Genomic DNA, 25,023 nt, shown 5'->3' on the forward strand with positions numbered 1-25,023 from the left:
GGAGATGCAGAGGAGCTTGTAAGGCTCAAAGAAGAGAATGGGCAGTTGAAGGCTCAAATAAATAAACTGACTGAAACCGTGTCTCAGTTGGTCGGGGAGATACGCCTCTTGAGAGAGGAAGTTAACAAAAATAAAGCTCCTCAATCCCCTAGTTTTGCTGAAATTGCAAAACAGAATACGGCACAGAAATCCCCCACATTTGCAGAAATTGCAAAGCCGGTAGCGGTCCCCAAAAATTCCTCCAAACAGGAAGTAGCTCCAGAACCGGAGAAGAAGAGAAATTTTGCAACTCAAGTTGCTAAAACCCAGAACGCGCCGCCCACAAAACGCGCGCGTAAAGAAAGTTCATCTTCAGACGAAGAGACCGCAAAAAAAGCAACGGAGTTACCTAAAAAAGATAAAATTCCACCCATCACGACGATGGGTACAGCCGATTGGGTAGAGATCTCAAAAGCTCTCTACTTGAAGAAATTCAGCTACAACAGAGCAACCGTCGTAAAAGACGGGATCAGGATCGTAGCCTCGACTGTGGACGACTACAGGAACATAACAAAATATTTTGACCAGATTGGTAAGGAGTACTTCACGTACCAGATGGAGGAAGAGAAAAAGATATATGCAGTTATAAGACATCTCCCAATAGATGCTGACCTAGATTTAATAAAAAATGATCTAAAGGTCCAAGGAATCCATGACGCCGAGGTGTCCAGAATGACATCCAATAAAACCAAAAAGTTTATACCCTTATACCTGGTAAAAACTCAGAGAAAGGAGATTTTCGAAATAAGACGCCTCTACAATCTCTGCATTGTAGTGGAATCAAAAAGAAGGGCAGAAAATCCAAGCCAATGCTTCAGATGTCAGAGGTACGGACATGCCCAAAACAAGTGCTCTTTCCCATACAGATGCGTCAAATGTTTGGGCAATCATTGCACAAAAGATTGCGAACTTACCAGAAAAGGTGAGGAGAGAAATGCCACATGCGTTCTGTGCGGTGAAGAAGGCCATCCAGCAAGCTACAAAGGATGTAGCGAATTCAAATTAGTTACAAGGAAGAGGAAAACAGGCCAGAAATCGGCTCAGCAGAGCACGATTCCTCTAAAAGTCCAGGAGAAAAAGAAGCCCACTCCCTCCAAGGTAGACGACAAGAAAAAAGAAGTACCCAAACCAGTACAGAAGAAGGAGACACCGAAAATGCCCCAAGCTAAACCCACGATCAACAAATCAAAAGAAAACAGAAAAGTCTCTGAATCCGCCGACGATTTAGACACTTTTACTGAAAAAATTTTCAACAAAATCATGTTGAAAATTGAAAGAGAGATGGAGAAAAAACTCCAAGGAATGTTCAGTAAACTGAAATAATGGAACATACAACTAGGAAAAATTCCCTTAAAATAGTCTCCTGGAACATAAACGGGGTCAGAACTCGAAAACCCGAGATAGAAGAAATAATATCAGAGAGAAAACCTGATATTATAGCCTTACAGGAAACAAGAATACAACCAAATACGCGATTGAATATCATGAATTATGAGATATATAGATGTGACAGAATCGCAAACACTGGGGGAGGTGTTGCCTTACTGGTTAGACGAGATCTGAAACACTATTTTAAAGGAAGATCTGACGAGTCACAAATAGAAACAGTGACGATTGTAGCTGAAATAAATCGACAAAGAGTCGAAGTCACATCGGCATATAAAAGACCCCCAAATAACCTATTGGAAGAAGAAATCAACAACTTACTAGATGGAACAAACCCGAAAATCTGCATCGGAGATTTTAATTGCAAATCTCCAGAATGGAACAGCAGGATGGAAAACAGAAATGGCAGAAAACTGAAAGATCTCGCTGAAAAACATGAAGCTATCGTTATTGGACCTGAAGAACCAACGTACCTAGCATTCGGAAATGGATTACCAGATATAATTGATATCGCAATTATGAAAAATATCACTAGAGAATTCTCGATAGAGACCTTGTGGGACGGAACCTCTAACCACAACCCCATCGAATTAACAATAGGAGATGGGCCAAGAAGAGAACTAATGCAAACAAGAGAATACACCGATTGGACTAAATATAGCCATCTGATACAATCGGAGGTAACAGAAATACCGACAATCAACACACCGGAAGACCTAGAAAGAGCAGTTGATAAACTAGAAAAGAATATAACAGATGCCTACAAAAAGAGCACAAAGAAAATAACGAGACCAGCACCGATACATCCACACGGTGATACACCCAGAGAAATCAAAGATCTCATCAGGGAAAATCGGAGACTAAGAAAAACATACAGGCTCAACAAAACAGATATAAATAAGAGAAATCTAAACCGACACAGCCAAGTTCTGAAAAATGCCCTGAAGGACATGAGAACAAATAGATGGAACAAAAGAGTTCAAGAATTAAATACTATCGATCATTCTGCATGGAAAATGCAAAAATGTCTGAGAAGAGAAAAGACTAAAATACCACCTCTCCACGGAGAAAGAGGAATGGCATATACGAATATCGATAAAGCAGAAGCACTGGCGGACTCGATAGAAAGAGAATCGAGAATAAATTACAGACCTGATGACGATAATGACGAGCTGGAAGATCTTGTAGAGAACAACGAAGAAGAAATGGACGAACCACCAGTAGACGACAAAATAGAAAAACCAACTTCTCCATTTGAAATAAAAGAGATAATCAGAAGCTTGAAAAATAGAAAAGCTCCCGGAAGTGATAAAATAACGAATGCTATGTTGAAGAAATTACCTAGAAAAGGTATAGCTGCTCTCACAAATATTGCAAACGGTATAATGAGGACTGAACACTATCCGGAAAAGTGGAAAACTGCAGAAGTCATAGTGTTCAACAAACCAGGCAAAGATAAGAAATTCCCCCAAAACTACAGGCCGATAAGTTTATTGTCCGCCCTAGGAAAAGTAGTAGAAAGGGTAATCGCTAGGAGGCTTACAGAAGAAACTGAAAATCTGAATCTCATTCCAGCAGAGCAATTCGGATTCAGAAGAGACCACTCAACTGAACAGCAATTACTGAGGCTCACAGAATACATAACAGAAGGATTCCAAAATAAACAAGCAACCGGTCTTGTACTACTAGATGTCGCCAGAGCATTCGACAGAGTATGGCATGAAGGATTGATTTACAAAATGAGATATGCTGGATATTCAATGAAACTGTGCAAGTTGATTAGGAATTATTTGAGGAACAGAAGATTCTACGTGAAAGTGGAAGGAGAAAACTCCACAACCAGATATATGGAAGCAGGGGTGCCTCAAGGGTCAGTACTTGGGCCGTTACTGTATAACATATATATTCACGATATACCAAAATCTCCAAGGACTATGCTGACACTCTATGCCGACGACACAGGAATCGCAATGCGACATCGCAAGCCAGAAATTATAGAAGGAATGTTACAAGAAGCTATAGATGAAATAAATGACTGGTGTATTAAATGGAAAATAAAACTCAACGGACAAAAGAGCCAAGCGATATTACTGCAGAAGAGGAGACTAAGAACTACAACAAATCTAGAGGTAGATGGAGAAGAAATCGAATGGAAAAACGAAGCAAAATATTTAGGTATCACCCTAGACAAAGGTCTAACATGGAGAAGCCATATCAAACAAGCCGTTGACAAAACCAAGGCGGCGATGAATATGCTCTACCCGCTGATAGGTAGAAAGAGCCATATGTCAAATGAGACAAAATTGAAAATAATCAAAGCCGTTGCTAGACCGCAACTGACTTATGGATCAGGTGCTTGGGGATTCGCGGCAAAGAGCCATATACAAAGAATTCAGGCAACAGAAAACAAGATACTACGATGTGCCATAGATGCGCCTTGGTTTGTCAGGAACAAACAGATATATCGAGATTTGAAGTGGGAAAACATCACCGAATTTATGAAGAGGAAAGCTGAAAAGTTATTCGAAACAGCGAAGGAACATCCAAACGAAGAACTCAGGAGACTAGTGGACTACGATCCGGAGGAAGACAGAAGAAGAATGAGAATTTACAAAAGGAGACCGAGAGATCAATTGAGGAGAGATTAAAATGAGTACGACAACTTATTAAAACTATACTAAGAAGAGATATCCGAAATGGACGAACATGAAAACCCTAGCACGACAATGTGCAAGAAGAAATCAACCGATTAAAGGATAAATGGTTTATAGGCAAATGCCCGGAACCAACAAAAAGCAGGTTAGGTTTAGTGGGTCGCGAACTCAGGAGAGTGAGTAACCCCACAGTGTTCCCTAGAAATGGGTTCCTCTGGGCGAGAGATAGAGCCCCGTGTTTTCACGGTCGCAGATTCCCCCTGCTATAAAAAAAAAAAAAAAAAAAAAAAAAAAAAAAAAAAAAAAAGTTAAGTTTGAGTTTGAGCGTGCCAGCATTTATACAGGCTTGTCCCATATGTTCCACGTAGAGTCCGGGTTTCATTGGAGTTTCTGTGAAATCAGCATAGGATGGGGTGAATATGCACAACAAGGTCAGAAGTGTTACTAGAAATTTGTTTTTTCCTTTCCTTTGTGTGGGTGCCATGGGAATTTTCAGGTTTTCTTCTTCTTCGCTCGTAACGGGCAGTTTACAGATTTTCGTAATCGGTCTTTTTAAGTTGGGATTATCTTTGGTGCGTAAGGTCACCACCCGTACTGAACCATCGTTGCCGTGGTGCGTTTCACTAACTTTTGCGAGGGGCCAGTTGTTTGGGTTGACGTGTTCTTGCTTTATCAACACAATGTCTCCTATTTTCAAGTTCTCTTCTCTCCTAGTCCATTTCGATCTATGTTGAAGGCGAGTCAGGTATTCGCTGGACCATTTCCTCCAAAAGTCTTTTTTCATCGCCTGGATAAGAGACCATCTATTTCGAAGACTCAATCTTTCATCCGGTGGCTGTGATGATTCTGGAATCGCCTTGAGAGGGTGACCGATTAAGAAATGTCCTGGTGTAATGACATCTATTTCCTCTGGATCTTCTGAGAGTGCTATTAGTGGGCGTGAATTCAGGCATGCTTCAATTTGACAGAGCAACGTTGACAGTTCTTCATATGTTAAAGTGTGATTGCCGATTGTTCGTTTCAGATGATATTTGATGGACTTGACTCCAGCTTCCCAAAGACCTCCATGATGGGGAGATGCTGGAGCGTTCCAGTGCCATCGCACGGCTTCGGTGGCAACTGCTTCTTTTATGGCTTGTTCGTCAATGGCATCTTTTGTTTCCTTGTCCAGGATTTTCTTGGCTCCTACGAAGTTTGTACCGTTGTCTGAGTACAAATCGGTACATATTCCCCTGCGCGAGATGAATCTCCTGAAGGCAGCCATGAAGGCGGTCGATGTAAGGTCCCTGACAGCTTCTATGTGGATTGCCTTCGTTGATAGACATATAAAGACTGCTATGTATCCTTTGTAGGATTTACATCCTCTTCCTCTGGAGAGTCTTATCTGTATCGGCCCAGCGTAATCGACACCAGTGTGGGTGAATGGATGCGACGGAGCTACTCTGGGCGTTGGCAGTGATCCCATTAATTGGTTTCTTGTCTCTGCTCGGAATCGTGTACATAGAACACATTGCCGGATCATCTGCTTAACTTTGTTCTTCGCTTGAATTATCCAATACTTTTGTCGAATATAATTCAAAGTAGCTTGGTTTCCTCCATGCAAGGTTTGATGATGAGCGTTTCTTATTATGAGGTTAGTAATGTGGCTCCTTGTGGGTAGTATAATTGGATGTCTTTGGCTATATTCTAGGGGTGCGTTATGTATTCTCCCATCTACTCTGAGTAGGCCTTCGTGATCTATGTATGGGTTAAGACTTTTCAGGTGGCTGGACTTCTTCACTTTTCCTGTTTTGATGATCAGCTCAATGTCATTTTGAAAATATGTGTGTTGTGTAAGCTTGAGAAGAGCTTTTTCACTCTCCTGTAGTTCTTCTGCTTCAAGGGATGTGGTGGATCTGCGATTTTCTGGTTTCAGGAATCTCCTGCAGTACGCCATAATTCTCACCGTTTTTTTCCATGAAGAGTATTTACTCAATATTTTTGGCTGATTCTCCACGCTTACGGTATTCGCGGAAATTTCTATTTTCTTCAATTCCTTCGTGACTTCCTGTGTGTCAGAAGGGAGTAATTGTAGATGGATTTCTTCTTTCAGTCCATGTTTTAGCCATTCGGGTCCATACCACCAAAGGTTATTGCTTGCAAGCGCGCTGGGTCTCAATCCTCGTGAGATTAAATCTGCCGGATTGTCGGCTGACCTTACGTAGTACCAGTGACCTTGACCTAGCAGGTTATGGATTTCTCGAACTCTGTTCGCGACGAACATTTTCCACTTTCCAGCGTCAGCGTTTATCCATGATATTACTACTTGAGAGTCGGACCAGGTGAATATTTTTGAATTGTTGTGATGCAGGGCCGTAACGCAGCGTTTGATGAGTTTGGCTAGAAGAAGGGCTGCGCAGAGTTCTAACTGCGGGATTGTCTTTGTATTTTTTAGTGGTGATACTTTTGATTTGGAAGCCAGGAGTCCTACGTGGGTGTTCCCATTTGTGTCTGTTGTTTTTATGTATACTGCAGCGCCATATGCTTTCAGGGATGCATCTGAGAATCTATGTATTTCCAAGGGTTGACCACGCCGTAGGTGTATCCAGCGTTGAACTTGAATTTCTTCTAATTTTGGAAGCTCGTTTCTGAAGTTTTTCCAGGTGTTCCTGATGTGCTCTGGTGGTGGTTCATCCCAAGATGTGTTGGTTTTCCATATTTCTTGCATTAACAGTTTCGCCTGTATAATGACTGGAGATAATAATCCAAGAGGATCGAAGATTGTGGCGATTTCTGATAAGATTTTTCTTTTTGTTAACCGATGTTCGGAGTTTCGTTTTATTAGATACTGAATATTATCTTTTCTGGGAGTCCATGTTATACCGAGCGTCTTGGTTGGTCCATTTTTGTCGTCCAGCGTGACGGTGGATTTGCTTTCGGTCAATACGTTATATTTCCACTTTCTTATATTGAATCCTCCCTTTTTGAGTAGGTCAGTTACTTCCTTTTGTATGTGTCGTGCTTCTTCAATAGTGTCTGCGCCACTCAGAAGATCGTCCACGTAGAAATCCCGTAGCACTATTTCAGCCGCAAGGGGGTGGCTTTTCTTTTCATCTATAGCTAGTTGTCTCATTGTTCTTATGGCCAGGTAAGCTGCTGGTGCTGTACCGTAGGTTACAGTGGTTAATTCGTAGGTTTGAATTGGCTCATCTTTGGTGTTTCTCCAGAGTATAGAATGTAATGGCTGGTTTTCTCTGTCCAATTTCACCTGCCTATTCAATTTCTCGATGTCAGCTGTTATGGCTATTTTGTGTTTTCGCCATCTTATCGAATATCTATGAGATCCTGCTGCAGTTTAGGTCCTGTGTGAAGAATGTCGTTTAGGCTGAGTCCGGTACTTGTCTTTGCACTTGCATCGAATACGACTCTTAGCTTTGTCGTATCACGTTCATCTTTCAATACGGGTTGATGTGGAATATAATACCTCTTCGCTGAATTATTTGAGCTAGCAATTTTCATATGACCTAGCGCAATGTATTCCTGCATGAAATCTTTATACATAGTTCTAAGCTTTTCGTCTTTATCCAGCTTGTTTTCCAATTGAAATAGTCGTGCCAGTGCCCTCTGCTTCGATTCTCCTAGCTGAGTTGTATTTTTCTTGAATGGAAGTTTCACAGTATAACCGTGCTCGTCCCGTCGAAAGGTGTTGGAGTAAAATTCTTCGACGAAAGTATCGTCGTTTGTTGTTTCCTCGGAATTTTCTGCTTCTTCGATGTTCCAGAATTTTGTGTGTTGTGAATTCTCATTCAAATTCGTGATCAAGCTTGCTACACGAAGTTGTGGACTCGATGATGTGGTTCCGCTAATAATCCATCCGAAGTGAGTGTTTTGTGCCACTAGTCCCTCCTCTGTTGCCTTGAATCCCGACTTCATATACTTGGGGAAGTAGTCAATTCCAAGTAGAACGTCGATTGGACCTGGTACATGGAATAATGGATCTGCGAGTTGTGTATTATCCCAGTTGATTTTGGTATAAAGGTGAGTGGATGGCATATTATTTGTAACTTTGCCTATTACATTGAGCTCAGCGTCCATCGCAAATTCACTGTCGAAGTTGGGTGTAATGTTCGTATTTATTTTCCACCTGGATTCCGTAGCGGTATTTCCTAGGCCGGTTATTTCGGCGTTTTGTTTGATTTTTTGTTTTCCCAATGCTTGAGCTGCGGCTGTTGTGATGAAAGAGGCTTGTGTGATCCTGGGTCAATCAGGGCTCTTAGAGTTATTTTTTCATCGTTTTTGTTGGTGGCTCTGATGAGGGCGGTTGCTAGCACTGAGGTCTTTGATTCTTGGAGGTTGTTCTTTGCGTGTCCCAGATGTGAATTGACCCTTTCTTGAGTGGGGTTGGAAGGATGTGGCCTCTTTGTATCATCATTTCGCTTTTCTCGATGGAGCATTGTATGATGGCGACCGTTGCATTTTTGGCATCTGGAACGACAGTGACAGATTTGTTTGAAATGGTGACTCAGGCAGTTCCTGCATAGTTGTTTTTGATTGATGTGTGCTTCTCTTTCAGCTAAGCTAAGATTTTTGAATTTTTCACATCTGTAGATTTCGTGGAGATTATTGCATATGCTGCACTTTGTTGTTCTCTGGAGGTGACTGTTTATTTTCTGGTGTTCATCGTACTTTCTTTCTGGTTTTTTTGTATTCGTTCTGACGACTTCAAGTGTTTGGAAACGTTGAGCTAGGAAGCTGATGAGGTCATCCAGGTGCTGAATATCTCGTGGCTTGTTTACACTTTGCTCGTAGAGATTTGCTGTAGTTGAATCCAGTTTTCTTAGCATGATATATGCAATTATGTCTTCCCATTTGTTTATATTCATGTTTCTGAGGGCTTCTGTGCTTTCCCTAATAGTGTCGTGTAATTTCTTCATGGCTCCTGCTGATTCAGAATTCAGATTGGTGAAATTGAGAAGATTGTCCATGTGTTTATTGAACAGCATCCTTGGGTTGTTGTATCTTTCCTCTATTAGTTTCCAGGCCGTTTGGTAGTTGGAAGATGATATTTCCAGATGTTGGATAATTCTGGCGGGCTCTCCTCTGAGATTTGTTTTCAGCAGTTGCATTTTTTCTACACCTCCGAAGGAACTGTTGTTGTCTACTAGTTGCTTGAATATATCTCGGAAGTTGGGCCATGAGTCATACAGTCCAGTGAATGTCGGAATAGTTGTAGTTGGAAGATTAATTTTTGAGGATCCTGCTGAATTTTCTCTTCGGATTGTGGTTATTAATTTGGCTTGGGTTTCTTCGTACTTTTCATTTGCCTCATCGAAGTATCCATTTTTTGAATATAACTCTGCATCTTCTGTTCCCAGAGCGTTTATTTTGATTTCTAGAGAGACAATTTCTGACCATCTTCTTTCCATATTTTGTTGTTTGACCTTCAGTAGTTCGTAATGACTTTCATCTTCTATTAGGTTGTTGATTCTGCTCAGATCTTTCAGGAATAATTGAATGCTCGACATCTGTTCTTTGATGATTTGGGAATCGGTAATTAATGGTTTGTGGGCATTTCCTTCCATCGTAGGTTCATCTTCCCGAAGTTTTTGCTCAATTTTTTCCAAATGGGCAATTGCTTGTTGATAAATCTTTTCGGCTTGGCCATATACGTCCTTGGCATGGTATTCATGGGTTTTCGGAAGTTCTTGTAGCTTCTGATGAGTTTCTTTGAAGTTGTCCCATTCTTCATTTAGGTAATTGTGCCATCTTCCTGTCGCAGTATTCTTTGGTTTTTCTCGATGGTGAATCTTTTTTCATATTGGTATGAGCCCTTTTTATGGCTTCGGCCGTTTTGAACTGCTCGGCGACGAGGTTTTCCATTTTTTTTTTTTTTTGTGCTGCTGGCTGGTGGATTCAGTGGCTGGATATTATGTGGGTGGTTAATTTCTTGTGGATCGTGGATACAGTGGGTGTTTTCCAAAGTCCCTGGTGGTTGAGTCCGTTGACTGCTTCTTGTTGTGTGCCCAGTGGATGTATTTCCCTGGTGGTCGAGTCAAAGGGTTGTAAGTCCGATGACTGCTTCTTGATGTGTGCCCAGTGGATGTATTTCCCTGGTGGTTGAGTCAAAGGGTTGTGAGTCCGATGACTGCTTCTTGATGTGTGCCCAGTTGATGTATTTCCCTGGTGGTTGAGTCAAAGGGTTGTAAGTCCGATGACTGCTTCTTGATGTGTGCCCAGTGGATGTATTTCCCTGGTGGTTGAGTCTGTTGACTGCTTCTTGATATGGGTTCAGTGGATGTTTTTCCAAAGTCCCTGGTGGTTGATTGTAGGCTCGAAGGACCAATGTTGGGGTGGTATCTCAATTGTACCTCAAGTTCTAAGAGTTCTGGGTTGGTGAAAACTTAGGGACTCGAGGATTGAGATTGATAATGCGGATCACTTGATAATGAACGTTTATTTCCTAATCTAACAAACTATATATAGTACAATGACGTCAAGACCACATAATCGAAATCGACTTGCATTTTGCATATTCAGTACATTTTTCTTTACTTGCTAAATTGCTGCAGTTGGATTAAGGAATGTTAGATATTAAAACAAACTATTGCAATCCTTTGTCTCACCTGGCCTACTTACACAGGAAATAACAATTATGAAAGAGCGGATGATCTAAATAATTTCGAATGGAAATATTTGGTTGAATTGAGTTTATGAATTTTTGATATTTCTAATTTTGGATATTTATTGTACGTTTTTTACACTCACTAAATAGACGATTTTCATTCAAACGGCACGAAATTTTCGATTCTTAGAATGCTCGAATCGTTGAATAACTGGAACCTGTATGTTGATATCTCCATACAGTATTGACTTAGTTTGAATAAAAATCGTCCATCAGATATTTGCTTCAGACCGATATTGTAGTGTGGATATTTTGATGAGAATATTGTGAGTGCTTTTAAGTACACCATATAAGATACAACAATATTGTGCCTTATTGTGTTGACTCACTAAATAGACGATTTTCATTCAAACGGATCGAAATATTCGATTCATAGAATGCTCGAATCGTTGAATAATTGGAACCTGTATGTTGATATCTCCATACAGTATTGACTTAGTTTGAATAAAAATCGTCCATCAGATATTTGCTTCAGACCGATTTTGTAGTGTTGATATTTTGATGAGAATATTGTGAGTGCTTTTAAGTACACCATATAAGATACAACAATATTGTGCCTTATTGTGTTGACTCACTAAATAGACGATTTTCATTCAAACGGATCGAAATATTCGATTCTTAGAATGCTCGAATCGTTGAATAATTGGAACCTGTATGTTGATATCTCCATACAGTATTGACTTAGTTTGAATAAAAATCGTCCATCAGATGTTTGCCTCAGACCGATTTTGTAGTGTTGATATTTTGATGAGAATATTGTGAGTGCTTTTAAGTACACCATATAAGGTAAAACAATATTGTGCCTTATTGTGTTGACTCACTAAATAGACTATTTTCATTCAAACGGCACGAAATTTTCGATTCTTAGAATGCTCAAATCGTTGCATAACTGGAACCTGTATGTTGATATCTCCATACAGTATTGACTAAGTTTGAATAAAAATCGTCCATCAGATATTTGCTTCAGACCGATTTTGTAGTGTGGATATTTTGATGAGAATATTGTGAGTGCTTTTAAGTACACCATATAAGATGAAACAATATTGTGCCTTATTGTGTTGACTCACTAAATAGACGATTTTCATTCAAACGGATCGAAATATTCGATTCTCAGAATGCTCGAATGGTTGAATAATTGGAACCTGTATGTTGATATCTCCATACAGTATTGACTTAGTTTGAATAAAAATCGTCCATCAGATGTTTGCCTCAGACCGATTTTGTAGTGTTGATATTTTGATTAGAATATTGTGAGTGCTTTTGAATACACCATATGAGATAGATCTATATTGTGCCTTATTGTGTTGACTCACTAAATAGACGATTTTCATTCAAACGTCACGAAATTTTCGATTCTTAGAATGCTCGAATCGTTGAATAACTGGAACCTTTATGTTGATATCTCCATACAGTATTGACTTAGTTTGAATAAAAATCGTCCATCAGATGTTTGGCTCAGATCGATTTTGTAGTGTTGATATTTTGATGTGAATATTGTGAGTGCTTTTGAATACACCATATGAGGTAGATCAATATTGTGCCTTATTGTGTTGACCCACTAAATAGACGATTTTCATTCAAACAGCTCGAAATTTTCGATTCTTAGAATTCTCGAATCGTTGAATAATTGAAACCTGTATGTTGATATCTTCATACAGTATTGACTTAGTTTGAATAAAAATCGTCCATCAGATATTTGCTTCAGACCGATTTTGTAGTGTGGATATTTTGATGAGAATATTGTGAGTGCTTTTAAGTACACCATATAAGATGAAACAATATTGTGCCTTATTGTGTTGACTCACTAAATAGACGATTTTCATTCAAACGGATCGAAATATTTGATTCTTAGAATGCTCGAATCGTTGAATAATTGGAACCTGTATGTTGATATCTCCATACAGTATTGACTTAGATTGAATAAAAATCGTCCATCAGATATTTGCTTCAGACCGATTTTGTAGTGTTGATATTTTGATGAGAATATTGTGAGTGCTTTTAAGTACACCATATAAGATACAACAATATTGTGCCTTATTGTGTTGACTCACTAAATAGACGATTTTCATTCAAACGAATCGAAATATTCGATTCTTAGAATGCTCGAATCGTTGAATAATTGGAACCTGTATCTTGATATCTCCATACGGTATTGACTTAGTTTGAATAAAAATCGTCCATCAGATGTTGGCCTCAGACCGATTTTGTAGTGTTGATATTTTGATGAGAATATTGTGAGTGCTTTTAAGTACACCATATAAGATACAACAATATTGTGCCTTATTGTGTTGACTCACTAAATAGACGATTTTCATTCAAACGGATCGAAATATTCGATTCTCAGAATGCTCGAATGGTTGAATAATTGGAACCTGTATGTTGATATCTCCATACAGTATTGACTTAGTTTGAATAAAAATCGTCCATCAGATGTTTGCCTCAGACCGATTTTGTAGTGTTGATATTTTGATGAGAATATTGTGAGTGCTTTTAAGTACACCATATAAGGTAAAACAATATTGTGCCTTATTGTGTTGACTCACTAAATAGACGATTTTCATTCAAACAGATCGAAATATTCGATTCTTAGAATGCTCGAATCGTTGAATAATTGGAACCTGTATGTTGATATCTCCATACAGTATTGACTTAGTTTGAATAAAAATCGTCCATCAGATGTTTGCCTCAGACCGATTTTGTAGTGTTGATATTTTGATAAGAATATTGTGAGTACTTTTGCATACACCATATGAGGTAGATCAATATTGTGCCTTATTGTGTTGACTCACTAAATAGACGATTTTCATTCAAACGGAATGAAATATTCGATTCTTAGAATGCTCGAATCGTTGAATAATTGGAACCTGTATGTTGATATCTCCATACAGTATTGACTTAGTTTGAATAAAAATCGTTCATCAGATGATTGCCTCAGACCGATTTTGTAGTGTTGATATTTTGATGAGAATATTGTGAGTGCTTTTGAATACACCATATGAGATAGATCAATATTGTGCCTTATTGTGTTGACTCACTAAATAGACGATTTTCATTCAAACGGATCGAAATTTTCGATTCTTAGAATGCTCGAATCGTTGAATAACTGGAACCTGTATGTTGATATCTCCATACAGTATTGACTTAGTTTGAATAAAAATCGTCCATCAGATGTTTGCCTCAGACCGATTTCGTAGTGTTGATATTTTGATGAGAATATTGTGAGTGCTTTTGCATACACCATATGAGGTAGATCAATATTGTGCCTTATTGTGTTGACTCACTAAATAGAAAATTTTCATTAAAACGGCACGAAATTTTCGTTTCTTAGAATGATCAAATCGTTGAATAACTGGAACCTGTATGTTGATATCTCCATACAGTATTGACTTAGTTCGAATAAAAATCGTCCATCAGATGTTTGGCTCAGACCGATTTTGTAGTGTTGATATTTTGATGAGAATATTGTGAGTGCTTTTGCATACACCATATGAGGTAGATCAATATTGTGCCTTATTGTGTTGACTCACTAAATAGACGATTTTCATTCAAACGGATCGAAATATTTGATTCTTAGAATGCTCGAATCGTTGAATAATTGGAACCTGTATGTTGATATCTCCATACAGTATTGACTTAGTTTGAATAAAAATCGTCCATCAGATATTTGCTTCAGACCGATTTTGTAGTGTGGATATTTTGATGAGAATATTGTGAGTGCTTTTAAGTACACCATATAAGATGAAACAATATTGTGCCTTATTGTGTTGACTCACTAAATAGACGATTTTCATTCAAACGGATCGAAATATTCGATTCTTAGAATGCTCGAATCGTTGAATAATTGGAACCTGTATGTTGATATCTCCATACAGTATTGACTTAGTTTGAATAAAAATCGTCCATCAGATGTTTGCCTCAGACCGATTTTGTAGTGTTGATATTTTGATGAGAATATTGTGAGTGCTTTTAAGTACACCATATAAGGTAAAACAATATTGTGCCTTATTGTGTTGACTCACTAAATAGACGATTTTCATTCAAACGGCACGAAATTTTCGATTCTTAGAATGCTCAAATCGTTGCATAACTGGAACCTGTATGTTGATATCTCCATACAGTATTGACTAAGTTTGAATAAAAATCGTCCATCAGATATTTGCTTCAGACCGATTTTGTAGTGTGGATATTTTGATGAGAATATTGTGAGTGCTTTTAAGTACACCATATAAGATGAAACAATATTGTGCCTTATTGTGTTGACTCACTAAATAGACGATTTTCATTCAAACGGATCGAAATATTCGATTCTTAGAATGCTCGAATCGTTGAATAATTGGAACCTGTATGTTGATATCTCAATACAGTATTGACTTAGTTTGAATAAAAATCGTCCATCAGATGTTTGCCTCAGACCGATTTTGTAGTGTGGATATTTTGATGAGAATATTGTGAGTGCTTTTAAGTACACCATATAAGGTAAAACAATATTGGGCCTTATTGTGTTGACTCACTAAATAGACGATTTTCATTCAAACGGCACGAAATTTTCGATTCTTAGAATGCTCAAATCGTTGCATAACTGGAACCTGTATGTTGATATCTCCATACAGTATTGACTTAGTTTGAATAAAAATCGTCCATCAGATATTTGCTTCAGACCGATTTTGTAGTGTGGATATTTTGATGAGAATATTGTGAGTGCTTTTAAGTACACCATATAAGATGAGACAATATTGTGCCTTATTGTGTTGACTCACTAAATAGACGATTTTCATTCAAACGGCACGAAATTTTCGATTCTTAGAATGCTCAAATCGTTGCATAACTGGAACCTGTATGTTGATATCTCCATACAGTATTGACTTAGTTTGAATAAAAATCGTCCATCAGATATTTGCTTCAGACCGATTTTGTAGTGTGGATATTTTGATGACAATATTGTGAGACAATATAAGTGTTATTAATTGAAAAATCTTGTAATCATTTTAGAGCCCTGAAGAAGATTTTAGAATAAAATCGAAACATGTCGGCAATGGTCTGAGAAGTGGTTTTTATTCCAACAACCTGACCTTCAACCCTGTTAAGCGGATTGGTTATCAATAACAAAGGTCTCAAATCAAACCCATTCTAATATTGTGAGTGCTTTTAAGTACACCATATAAGATGAAACAATATTGTGCCTTATTGTGTTGACTCACTAAATAGACGATTTTCATTCAAACAGATCGAAATATTCGATTCATAGAATGCTCGAATGGTTGAATAATTGGAACCTGTATGTTGATATCTCCATACAGTATTGACTTAGTTTGAATAAAAATCGTCCATCAGATGTTTGCCTCAGACCGATTTTGTAGTGTTGATATTTTGATGAGAATATTTTGAGTGCTTTTAAGTACACCATATAAGGTAAAACAATATTGTGCCTTATTGTGTTGACTCACTAAATAGACGATTTTCATTCAAACGGCACGAAATTTTCGATTCTTAGAATGCTCAAATCGTTGCATAACTGGAACCTGTATGTTGATATCTCCATACAGTATTGACTTAGTTTGAATAAAAATCGTCCATCAGATGTTTGCCTCAGACCGATTTTGTAGTGTTGATATTTTGATTAGAATATTGTGAGTGCTTTTGAATACACCATATGAGATAGATCAATATTGTGCCTTATTGTGTTGACTCACTAAATAGACGATTTTCATTCAAACGTCACGAAATTTTCGATTGTTAGAATGCTCGAATCGTTGAATACCTGGAACCTGTATGTTGATATCTCCATACAGTATTGACTTAGTTTGAATAAAAATCGTCCATCAGATGTTTGGCTCAGATCGATTTTGTAGTGTTGATATTTTGATGTGAATATTGTGAGTGCTTTTGAATACACCATATGAGGTAGATCAATATTGTGCCTTATTGTGTTGACCCACTAAATAGACGATTTTCATTCAAACAGCTCGAAATTTTCGATTCTTAGAATTCTCGAATCGTTGAATAATTGAAACCTGTATGTTGATATCTCAATACAGTATTGACTTAGTTTGAATAAAAATCGTCCATCAGATGTTTGCCTCAGACCGATTTTGTAGTGTGGATATTTTGATGAGAATATTGTGAGTGCTTTTAAGTACACCATATAAGGTAAAACAATATTGGGCCTTATTGTGTTGACTCACTAAATAGACGATTTTCATTCAAACGGCACGAAATTTTCGATTCTTAGAATGCTCAAATCGTTGCATAACTGGAACCTGTATGTTGATATCTCCATACAGTATTGACTTAGTTTGAATAAAAATCGTCCATCAGATATTTGCTTCAGACCGATTTTGTAGTGTGGATATTTTGATGAGAATATTGTGAGTGCTTTTAAGTACACCATATAAGATGAGACAATATTGTGCCTTATTGTGTTGACTCACTAAATAGACGATTTTCATTCAAACGGCACGAAATTTTCGATTCTTAGAATGCTCAAATCGTTGCATAACTGGAACCTGTATGTTGATATCTCCATACAGTATTGACTTAGTTTGAATAAAAATCGTCCATCAGATATTTGCTTCAGACCGATTTTGTAGTGTGGATATTTTGATGACAATATTGTGAGACAATATAAGTGTTATTAATTGAAAAATCTTGTAATCATTTTAGAGCCCTGAAGAAGATTTTAGAATAAAATCGAAACATGTCGGCAATGGTCTGAGAAGTGGTTTTTATTCCAACAACCTGACCTTCAACCCTGTTAAGCGGATTGGTTATCAATAACAAAGGTCTCAAATCAAACCCATTCTAATATTGTGAGTGCTTTTAAGTACACCATATAAGATGAAACAATATTGTGCCTTATTGTGTTGACTCACTAAATAGACGATTTTCATTCAAACAGATCGAAATATTCGATTCTTAGAATGCTCGAATGGTTGAATAATTGGAACCTGTATGTTGATATCTCCATACAGTATTGACTTAGTTTGAATAAAAATCGTCCATCAGATGTTTGCCTCAGACCGATTTTGTAGTGTTGATATTTTGATGAGAATATTTTGAGTGCTTTTAAGTACACCATATAAGGTAAAACAATATTGTGCCTTATTGTGTTGACTCACTAAATAGACGATTTTCATTCAAACGGCACGAAATTTTCGATTCTTAGAATGCTCAAATCGTTGCATAACTGGAACCTGTATGTTGATATCTCCATACAGTATTGACTTAGTTTGAATAAAAATCGTCCATCAGATGTTTGCCTCAGACCGATTTTGTAGTGTTGATATTTTGATTAGAATATTGTGAGTGCTTTTGAATACACCATATGAGATAGATCAATATTGTGCCTTATTGTGTTGACTCACTAAATAGACGATTTTCATTCAAACGTCACGAAATTTTCGATTGTTAGAATGCTCGAATCGTTGAATACCTGGAACCTGTATGTTGATATCTCCATACAGTATTGACTTAGTTTGAATAAAAATCGTCCATCAGATGTTTGGCTCAGATCGATTTTGTAGTGTTGATATTTTGATGTGAATATTGTGAGTGCTTTTGAATACACCATATGAGGTAGATCAATATTGTGCCTTATTGTGTTGACCCACTAAATAGACGATTTTCATTCAAACAGCTCGAAATTTTCGATTCTTAGAATTCTCGAATCGTTGAATAATTGAAACCTGTATGTTGATATCTTCATACAGTATTGACTTAGTTTGAATAAAAATCGTCCATCAGATATTTGCTTCAGACCGATTTTGTAGTGTTGATATTTTGATGAGAATATTGTGAGTGCTTTTAAGTACACCATATAAGATACAACAATATTGTGCCTTATTGTGTTGACTCACTAAATAGACGATTTTCATTCAAACGGATCGAAATATTCGATTCTCAGAATGCTCGAATGGTTGAATAATTGGAACCTGTATGTTGATATCTCCATACAGTATTGACTTAGTTTGAATAAAAATCGTCCATCAGATGTTTGCCTCAGACCGATTTTGTAGTGTTGATATTTTGATGAGAATATTGTGAGTGCTTTTAAGTACACCATATAAGGTAAAACAATATTGTGCCTTATTGTGTTGACTCACTAAATAGACGATTTTCATTCAAACAGATCGAAATATTCGATTCTTAGAATGCTCGAATCGTTGAATAATTGGAACCTGTATGTTGATATCTCCATACAGTATTGACTTAGTTTGAATAAAAATCGTCCATCAGATGTTTGCCTCAGACCGATTTTGTAGTGTTGATATTTTGATAAGAATATTGTGAGTACTTTTGCATACACCATATGAGGTAGATCAATATTGTGCCTTATTGTGTTGACTCACTAAATAGACGATTTTCATTCAAACGGAATGAAATATTCGATTCTTAGAATGCTCGAATCGTTGAATAATTGGAACCTGTATGTTGATATCTCCATACAGTATTGACTTAGTTTGAATAAAAATCGTTCATCAGATGTTTGCCTCAGACCGATTTTGTAGTGTTGATATTTTGATGAGAATATTGTGAGTGCTTTTGAATACACCATATGAGATAGATCAATATTGTGCCTTATTGTGTTGACTCAATAAATAGACGATTTTCATTCAAACGGATCGAAATTTTCGATTCTTAGAATGCTCGAATCGTTGAATAACTGGAACCTGTATGTTGATATCTCCATACAGTATTGACTTAGTTTGAATAAAAATCGTCCATCAGATGTTTGCCTCAGACCGATATCGTAGTGTTGATATTTTGATGAGAATATTGTGAGTGCTTTTGCATACACCATATGAGGTAGATCAATATTGTGCCTTATTGTGTTGACTCACTAAATAGAAAATTTTCATTAAAACGGCACGAAATTTTCGATTCTTAGAATGATCAAATCGTTGAATAATTGGAACCTGTATGTTGATATCTCCATACAGTATTGACTTAGTTCGAATAAAAATCGTCCATCAGATGTTTGGCTCAGACCGATTTTGTAGTGTTGATATTTTGATGAGAATATTGTGAGTGCTTTTGCATACACCATATGAGGTAGATCAATATTGTGCCTTATTGTGTTGACTCACTAAATAGACGATTTTCATTCAAACGGATCGAAATATTTGATTCTTAGAATGCTCGAATCGTTGAATAATTGGAACCTGTATGTTGATATCTCCATACAGTATTGACTAAGTTTGAATAAAAATCGTCCATCAGATATTTGCTTCAGACCGATTTTGTAGTGTGGATATTTTGATGAGAATATTGTGAGTGCTTTTAAGTACACCATATAAGATGAAACAATATTGTGCCTTATTGTGTTGACTCACTAAATAGACGATTTTCATTCAAACGGATCGAAATATTCGAATCTTAGAATGCTCGAATCGTTGAATAATTGGAACCTGTATGTTGATATCTCCATACAGTATTGACTTAGTTTGAATAAAAATCGTCCATCAGATGTTTGCCTCAGACCGATTTTGTAGTGTTGATATTTTGATGAGAATATTGTGAGTGCTTTTAAGTACACCATATAAGGTAAAACAATATTGTGCCTTATTGTGTTGACTCACTAAATAGACGATTTTCATTCAAACGGCACGAAATTTTCGATTCTTAGAATGCTCAAATCGTTGCATAACTGGAACCTGTATGTTGATATCTCCATACAGTATTGACTAAGTTTGAATAAAAATCGTCCATCAGATATTTGCTTCAGACCGATTTTGTAGTGTGGATATTTTGATGAGAATATTGTGAGTGCTTTTAAGTACGCCATATAAGATGAAACAATATTGTGCCTTATTGTGTTGACTCACTAAATAGACGATTTTCATTCAAACGGATCGAAATATTCGATTCTTAGAATGCTCGAATCGTTGAATAATTGGAACCTGTATGTTGATATCTCAATACAGTATTGACTTAGTTTGAATAAAAATCGTCCATCAGATGTTTGCCTCAGACCGATTTTGTAGTGTTGATATTTTGATTAGAATATTGTGAGTGCTTTTGAATACACCATATGAGATAGATCAATATTGTGCCTTATTGTGTTGACTCACTAAATAGACGATTTTCATTCAAACGTCACGAAATTTTCGATTCTTAGAATGCTCGAATCGTTGAATAACTGGAACCTGTATGTTGATATCTCCATACAGTATTGACTTAGTTTGAATAAAAATCGTCCATCAGATGTTTGGCTCAGATCGATTTTGTAGTGTTGATATTTTGATGTGAATATTGTGAGTGCTTTTAAGTACACCATATAAGATAAAACAATATTGTGCCTTATTGTGTTGACTCACTAAATAGACGATTTTCATTCAAACGGATCGAAATATTTGATTCTTAGAATGCTCGAATCGTTAAATAATTGGAACCTGTATGTTGATATCTCCATACAGTATTGACTTAGTTTGAATAAAAATCGTCCATCAGATGTTTGCCTCAGACCGATTTTGTAGTGTTGATATTTTAATGAGAATATTGTGAGTGCTTTTAAGTACACCATATAAGATGAGACAATATTGTGCCTTATTGTGTTGACTCACTAAATAAACGATTTTCATTCAAACGGCACGAAATTTTCGATTCTTAGAATGCTCGAATCGTTGAATAACTGGAACCTGTATGTTGATATCTCCATACAGTATTGACTTAGTTTGAATAAAAATCGTCCATCAGATGTTTGGCTCAGACCGATTTTGTAGTGTTGATATTTTGATGAGAATACTGTAAGTGCTTTTGCATACACAATATGAGGTAGATGAATATTGTGCCTTATTGTGTTGACTCACTAAATAGACGATTTTCATTCAACAGCTCGAAGTATTCGATTCTTAGAATGCTCGAATCGTTGAATAATTGGAACCTGTATGTTGATATCTCCACACAGTATTGACTTAGTTTGAATAAAAATCGTCCATCAGATGTTTGCCTCAGACCGATTTTGTAGTGTTGATATTTTGATGAGAATTTTGTGAGTGCTTTTAAATACACCATATAAGGTAGAACAATATTGTCCTTATTGTGTTGACCCACTTAATAGACGATTTTTATTCAAACGGCTCGAAATATTCAATTCTTAGAATGCTCGAATCGTTCAATAATTGGAACCTGTATGTTGATATCTCCATACAGTATTGACTTAGTTTGAATAAAAATCGTCCATCAGATGTTTGCCTCAGACCGATTTTGTAGTGTTGATATTTTGATGAGAATATTGTGAGTGCTTTTGAATACACCATATGAGATAGATCTATATTGTGCCTTATTGTGTTGACTCACTAAATAGACGATTTTCATTCAAACGGCACGAAATTTTCGATTCTTAGAATGCTCGAATCGCTGAATAACTGGAACCTGTATGTTGATATCTCCATACAGTATTGACTTAGTTTGAATAAAAATCGTCCATCAGATGTTTGGCTCAAACCGATTTTGTAGTGTTGATATTTTTATGAGAATATTGTGAATGCTTTTGCATACACCATATGAGGTAGATCAATATTGTGCCTTATTGTGTTGACTCACTAAATAGACGATTTTCATTCAAACGGCACGAAATTTTCGATTCTTAGAATGCTCAAATCGTTGCATAACTGGAACCTGTATGTTGATATCTCCATACAGTATTGACTTAGTTTGAATAAAAATCGTCCATCAGATGTTTGGCTCAGACCGATTTTGTAGTGTTGATAATTTGATGTGAATATTGTGAGTGCTTTTGCATACACCATATGAGGTAGATCAATATTGTGCCTTATTGTGTTGACTCACTAAATAGACGATTTTCATTCAAACGGCACGAAATTTTCGATTCTTAGAATGCTCGAATCGTTGAATAACTGGAACCTGTATGTTGATATCTCCATACAGTATTGACTTAGTTTGAATAAAAATCGTCCATCAGATGTTTGCCTCATACCGATTTTGTAGTGTTGATATTTTGATGAGAATATTGTGAGTGCTTTTGAATACACCATATGAGGTAGATCAATATTGTGCCTTAATGTGTTGACTCACTAAATAGACGATTTTCATTCAAACGGATCGAAATTTTCGATTCTTAGAATGCTCGAATCGTTGAATAACTGGAACCTGTATGTTGACATCTCCATACAGTATTGACTTAGTTTGAATAAAAATCGTCCATCAGATGTTTGCCTCAGACCGATTGTGTAGTGTTGATATTTTGATGAGAATATTGTGAGTGCTTTTGAATACACCATATGAGGTAGATCAATATTGTGCCTTAATGTGTTGACTCACTAAATAGACGATTTTCATTCAAACGGATCGAAATTTTCGATTCTTAGAATGCTCGAATCGTTGAATAACTGGAACCTGTATGTTGATATCTCCATACAGTATTGACTTAGTTTGAATAAAAATCGTCCATCAGATGTTTGCCTCAGACCGATTTTGTAGTGTTGATATTTTGATGAGAATATTGTGAGTGCTTTTGAATACACCATATGAGGTAGATCAATATTGTGCCTTATTGTGTTGACTCTCTAAATAGACGATTTTCATTCAAACGGATCGAAATTTTCGATTCTTAGAATGCTCGAATCGTTGAATAACTGGAACGTGTATGCGGATATCTCCATACAGTATTGACTTAGTTTGAATAAAAATCGTCCATCAGATGTTTGCCTCATACCGATTTTGTAGTGTTGATATTTTGATGAGAATATTGTGAGTGCTTTTGAATACACCATATGAGGTAGATCAATATTGTGCCTTATTGTGTTGACTCACTAAATAGACGATTTTCATTCAAACGGATCGAAATATTCGATTCTTAGAATGCTCGAATCGTTGAATAATTGGAACCTGTATGTTGATATCTCCATACAGTATTGACTTAGTTTGAATAAAAATCGTCCATCAGATATTTGCTTCAGACCGATTTTGTAGTGTTGATATTTTGATGAGAATATTGTGAGTGCTTTTAAGTACACCATATAAGATACAACAATATTGTGCCTTATTGTGTTGACTCACTAAATAGACGATTTTCATTCAAACGGATCGAAATATTCGATTCTTAGAATGCTCGAATCGTTGAATAATTGGAACCTGTATGTTGATATCTCAATACAGTATTGACTTAGTTTGAATAAAAATCGTCCATTAGATGTTTGCCTCAGACCGATTTTGTAGTGTTGATATTTTGATTAGAATATTGTGAGTGCTTTTGAATACACCATATGAGATAGATCAATATTGTGCCTTATTGTGTTGACTCACTAAATAGACGATTTTCATTCAAACGTCACGAAATTTTCGATTCTTAGAATGCTCGAATCGTTGAATAACTGGAACCTGTATGTTGATATCTCCATACAGTATTGACTTAGTTTGAATAAAAATCGTCCATCAGATGTTTGGCTCAGATCGATTTTGTAGTGTTGATATTTTGATGTGAATATTGTGAGTGCTTTTGAATACACCATATGAGGTAGATCAATATTGTGCCTTATTGTGTTGACCCACTAAATAGACGATTTTCATTCAAACAGCTCGAAATTTTCGATTCTTAGAATTCTCGAATCGTTGAATAACTGAAACCTGTATGTTGATATCTTCATACAGTATTGACTTAGTTTGAATAAAAATCGTCCATCAGATATTTGCTTCAGACCGATTTTGTAGTGTTGATATTTTGATGAGAATATTGTGAGTGCTTTTAAGTACACCATATAAGATACAACAATATTGTGCCTTATTGTGTTGACTCACTAAATAGACGATTTTCATTCAAACGGATCGAAATATTCGATTCTTAGAATGCTCGAATGGTTGAATAATTGGAACCTGTATGTTGATATCTCCATACAGTATTGACTTAGTTTGAATAAAAATCGTCCATCAGATGTTTGCCTCAGACCGATTTTGTAGTGTTGATATTTTGATGAGAATATTGTGAGTGCTTTTAAGTACACCATATAAGGTAAAACAATATTGTGCCTTATTGTGTTGACTCACTAAATAGACGATTTTCATTCAAACGGATCGAAATATTCGATTCTTAGAATGCTCGAATCGTTGAATAATTGGAACCTGTATGTTGATATCTCCATACAGTATTGACCTAGTTTGAATAAAAATCGTTCATCAGATGTTTGCCTCAGACCGATTTTGTAGTGTTGATATTTTGATAAGAATATTGTGAGTACTTTTGCATACACCATATGAGGTAGATCAATATTGTGCCTTATTGTGTTGACTCACTAAATAGACGATTTTCATTCAAACGGATCGAAATAT

At 36.6% G+C, this 25,023-nt stretch overlaps 1 protein-coding gene across 1 annotated transcript; it reads right to left on the reverse strand.

The window, feature by feature from the left end:
• Nucleotides 1-7,382: 7,382 nt before the first annotated feature.
• On the reverse strand, nucleotides 7,383-8,153 carry LOC123322826. Its single transcript, XM_044910854.1, has one exon. It carries the CDS (start codon nucleotides 8,151-8,153, stop codon nucleotides 7,383-7,385), a length of 771 nt encoding a protein of 256 aa, XP_044766789.1.
• Nucleotides 8,154-25,023: the final 16,870 nt, after the last annotated feature.

This window comes from Coccinella septempunctata, chromosome 1, assembly GCF_907165205.1.
Source record: "Coccinella septempunctata chromosome 1, icCocSept1.1, whole genome shotgun sequence".
Lineage (NCBI taxonomy): Eukaryota > Metazoa > Arthropoda > Insecta > Coleoptera > Coccinellidae > Coccinella > Coccinella septempunctata.

Bases quoted from the DNA above. Each gene is read 5' to 3' on its own strand.
- LOC123322826 (XM_044910854.1), bottom strand. From the start codon at position 8,153: ATGGACGCTGAGCTCAATGTAATAGGCAAAGTTACAAATAATATGCCA.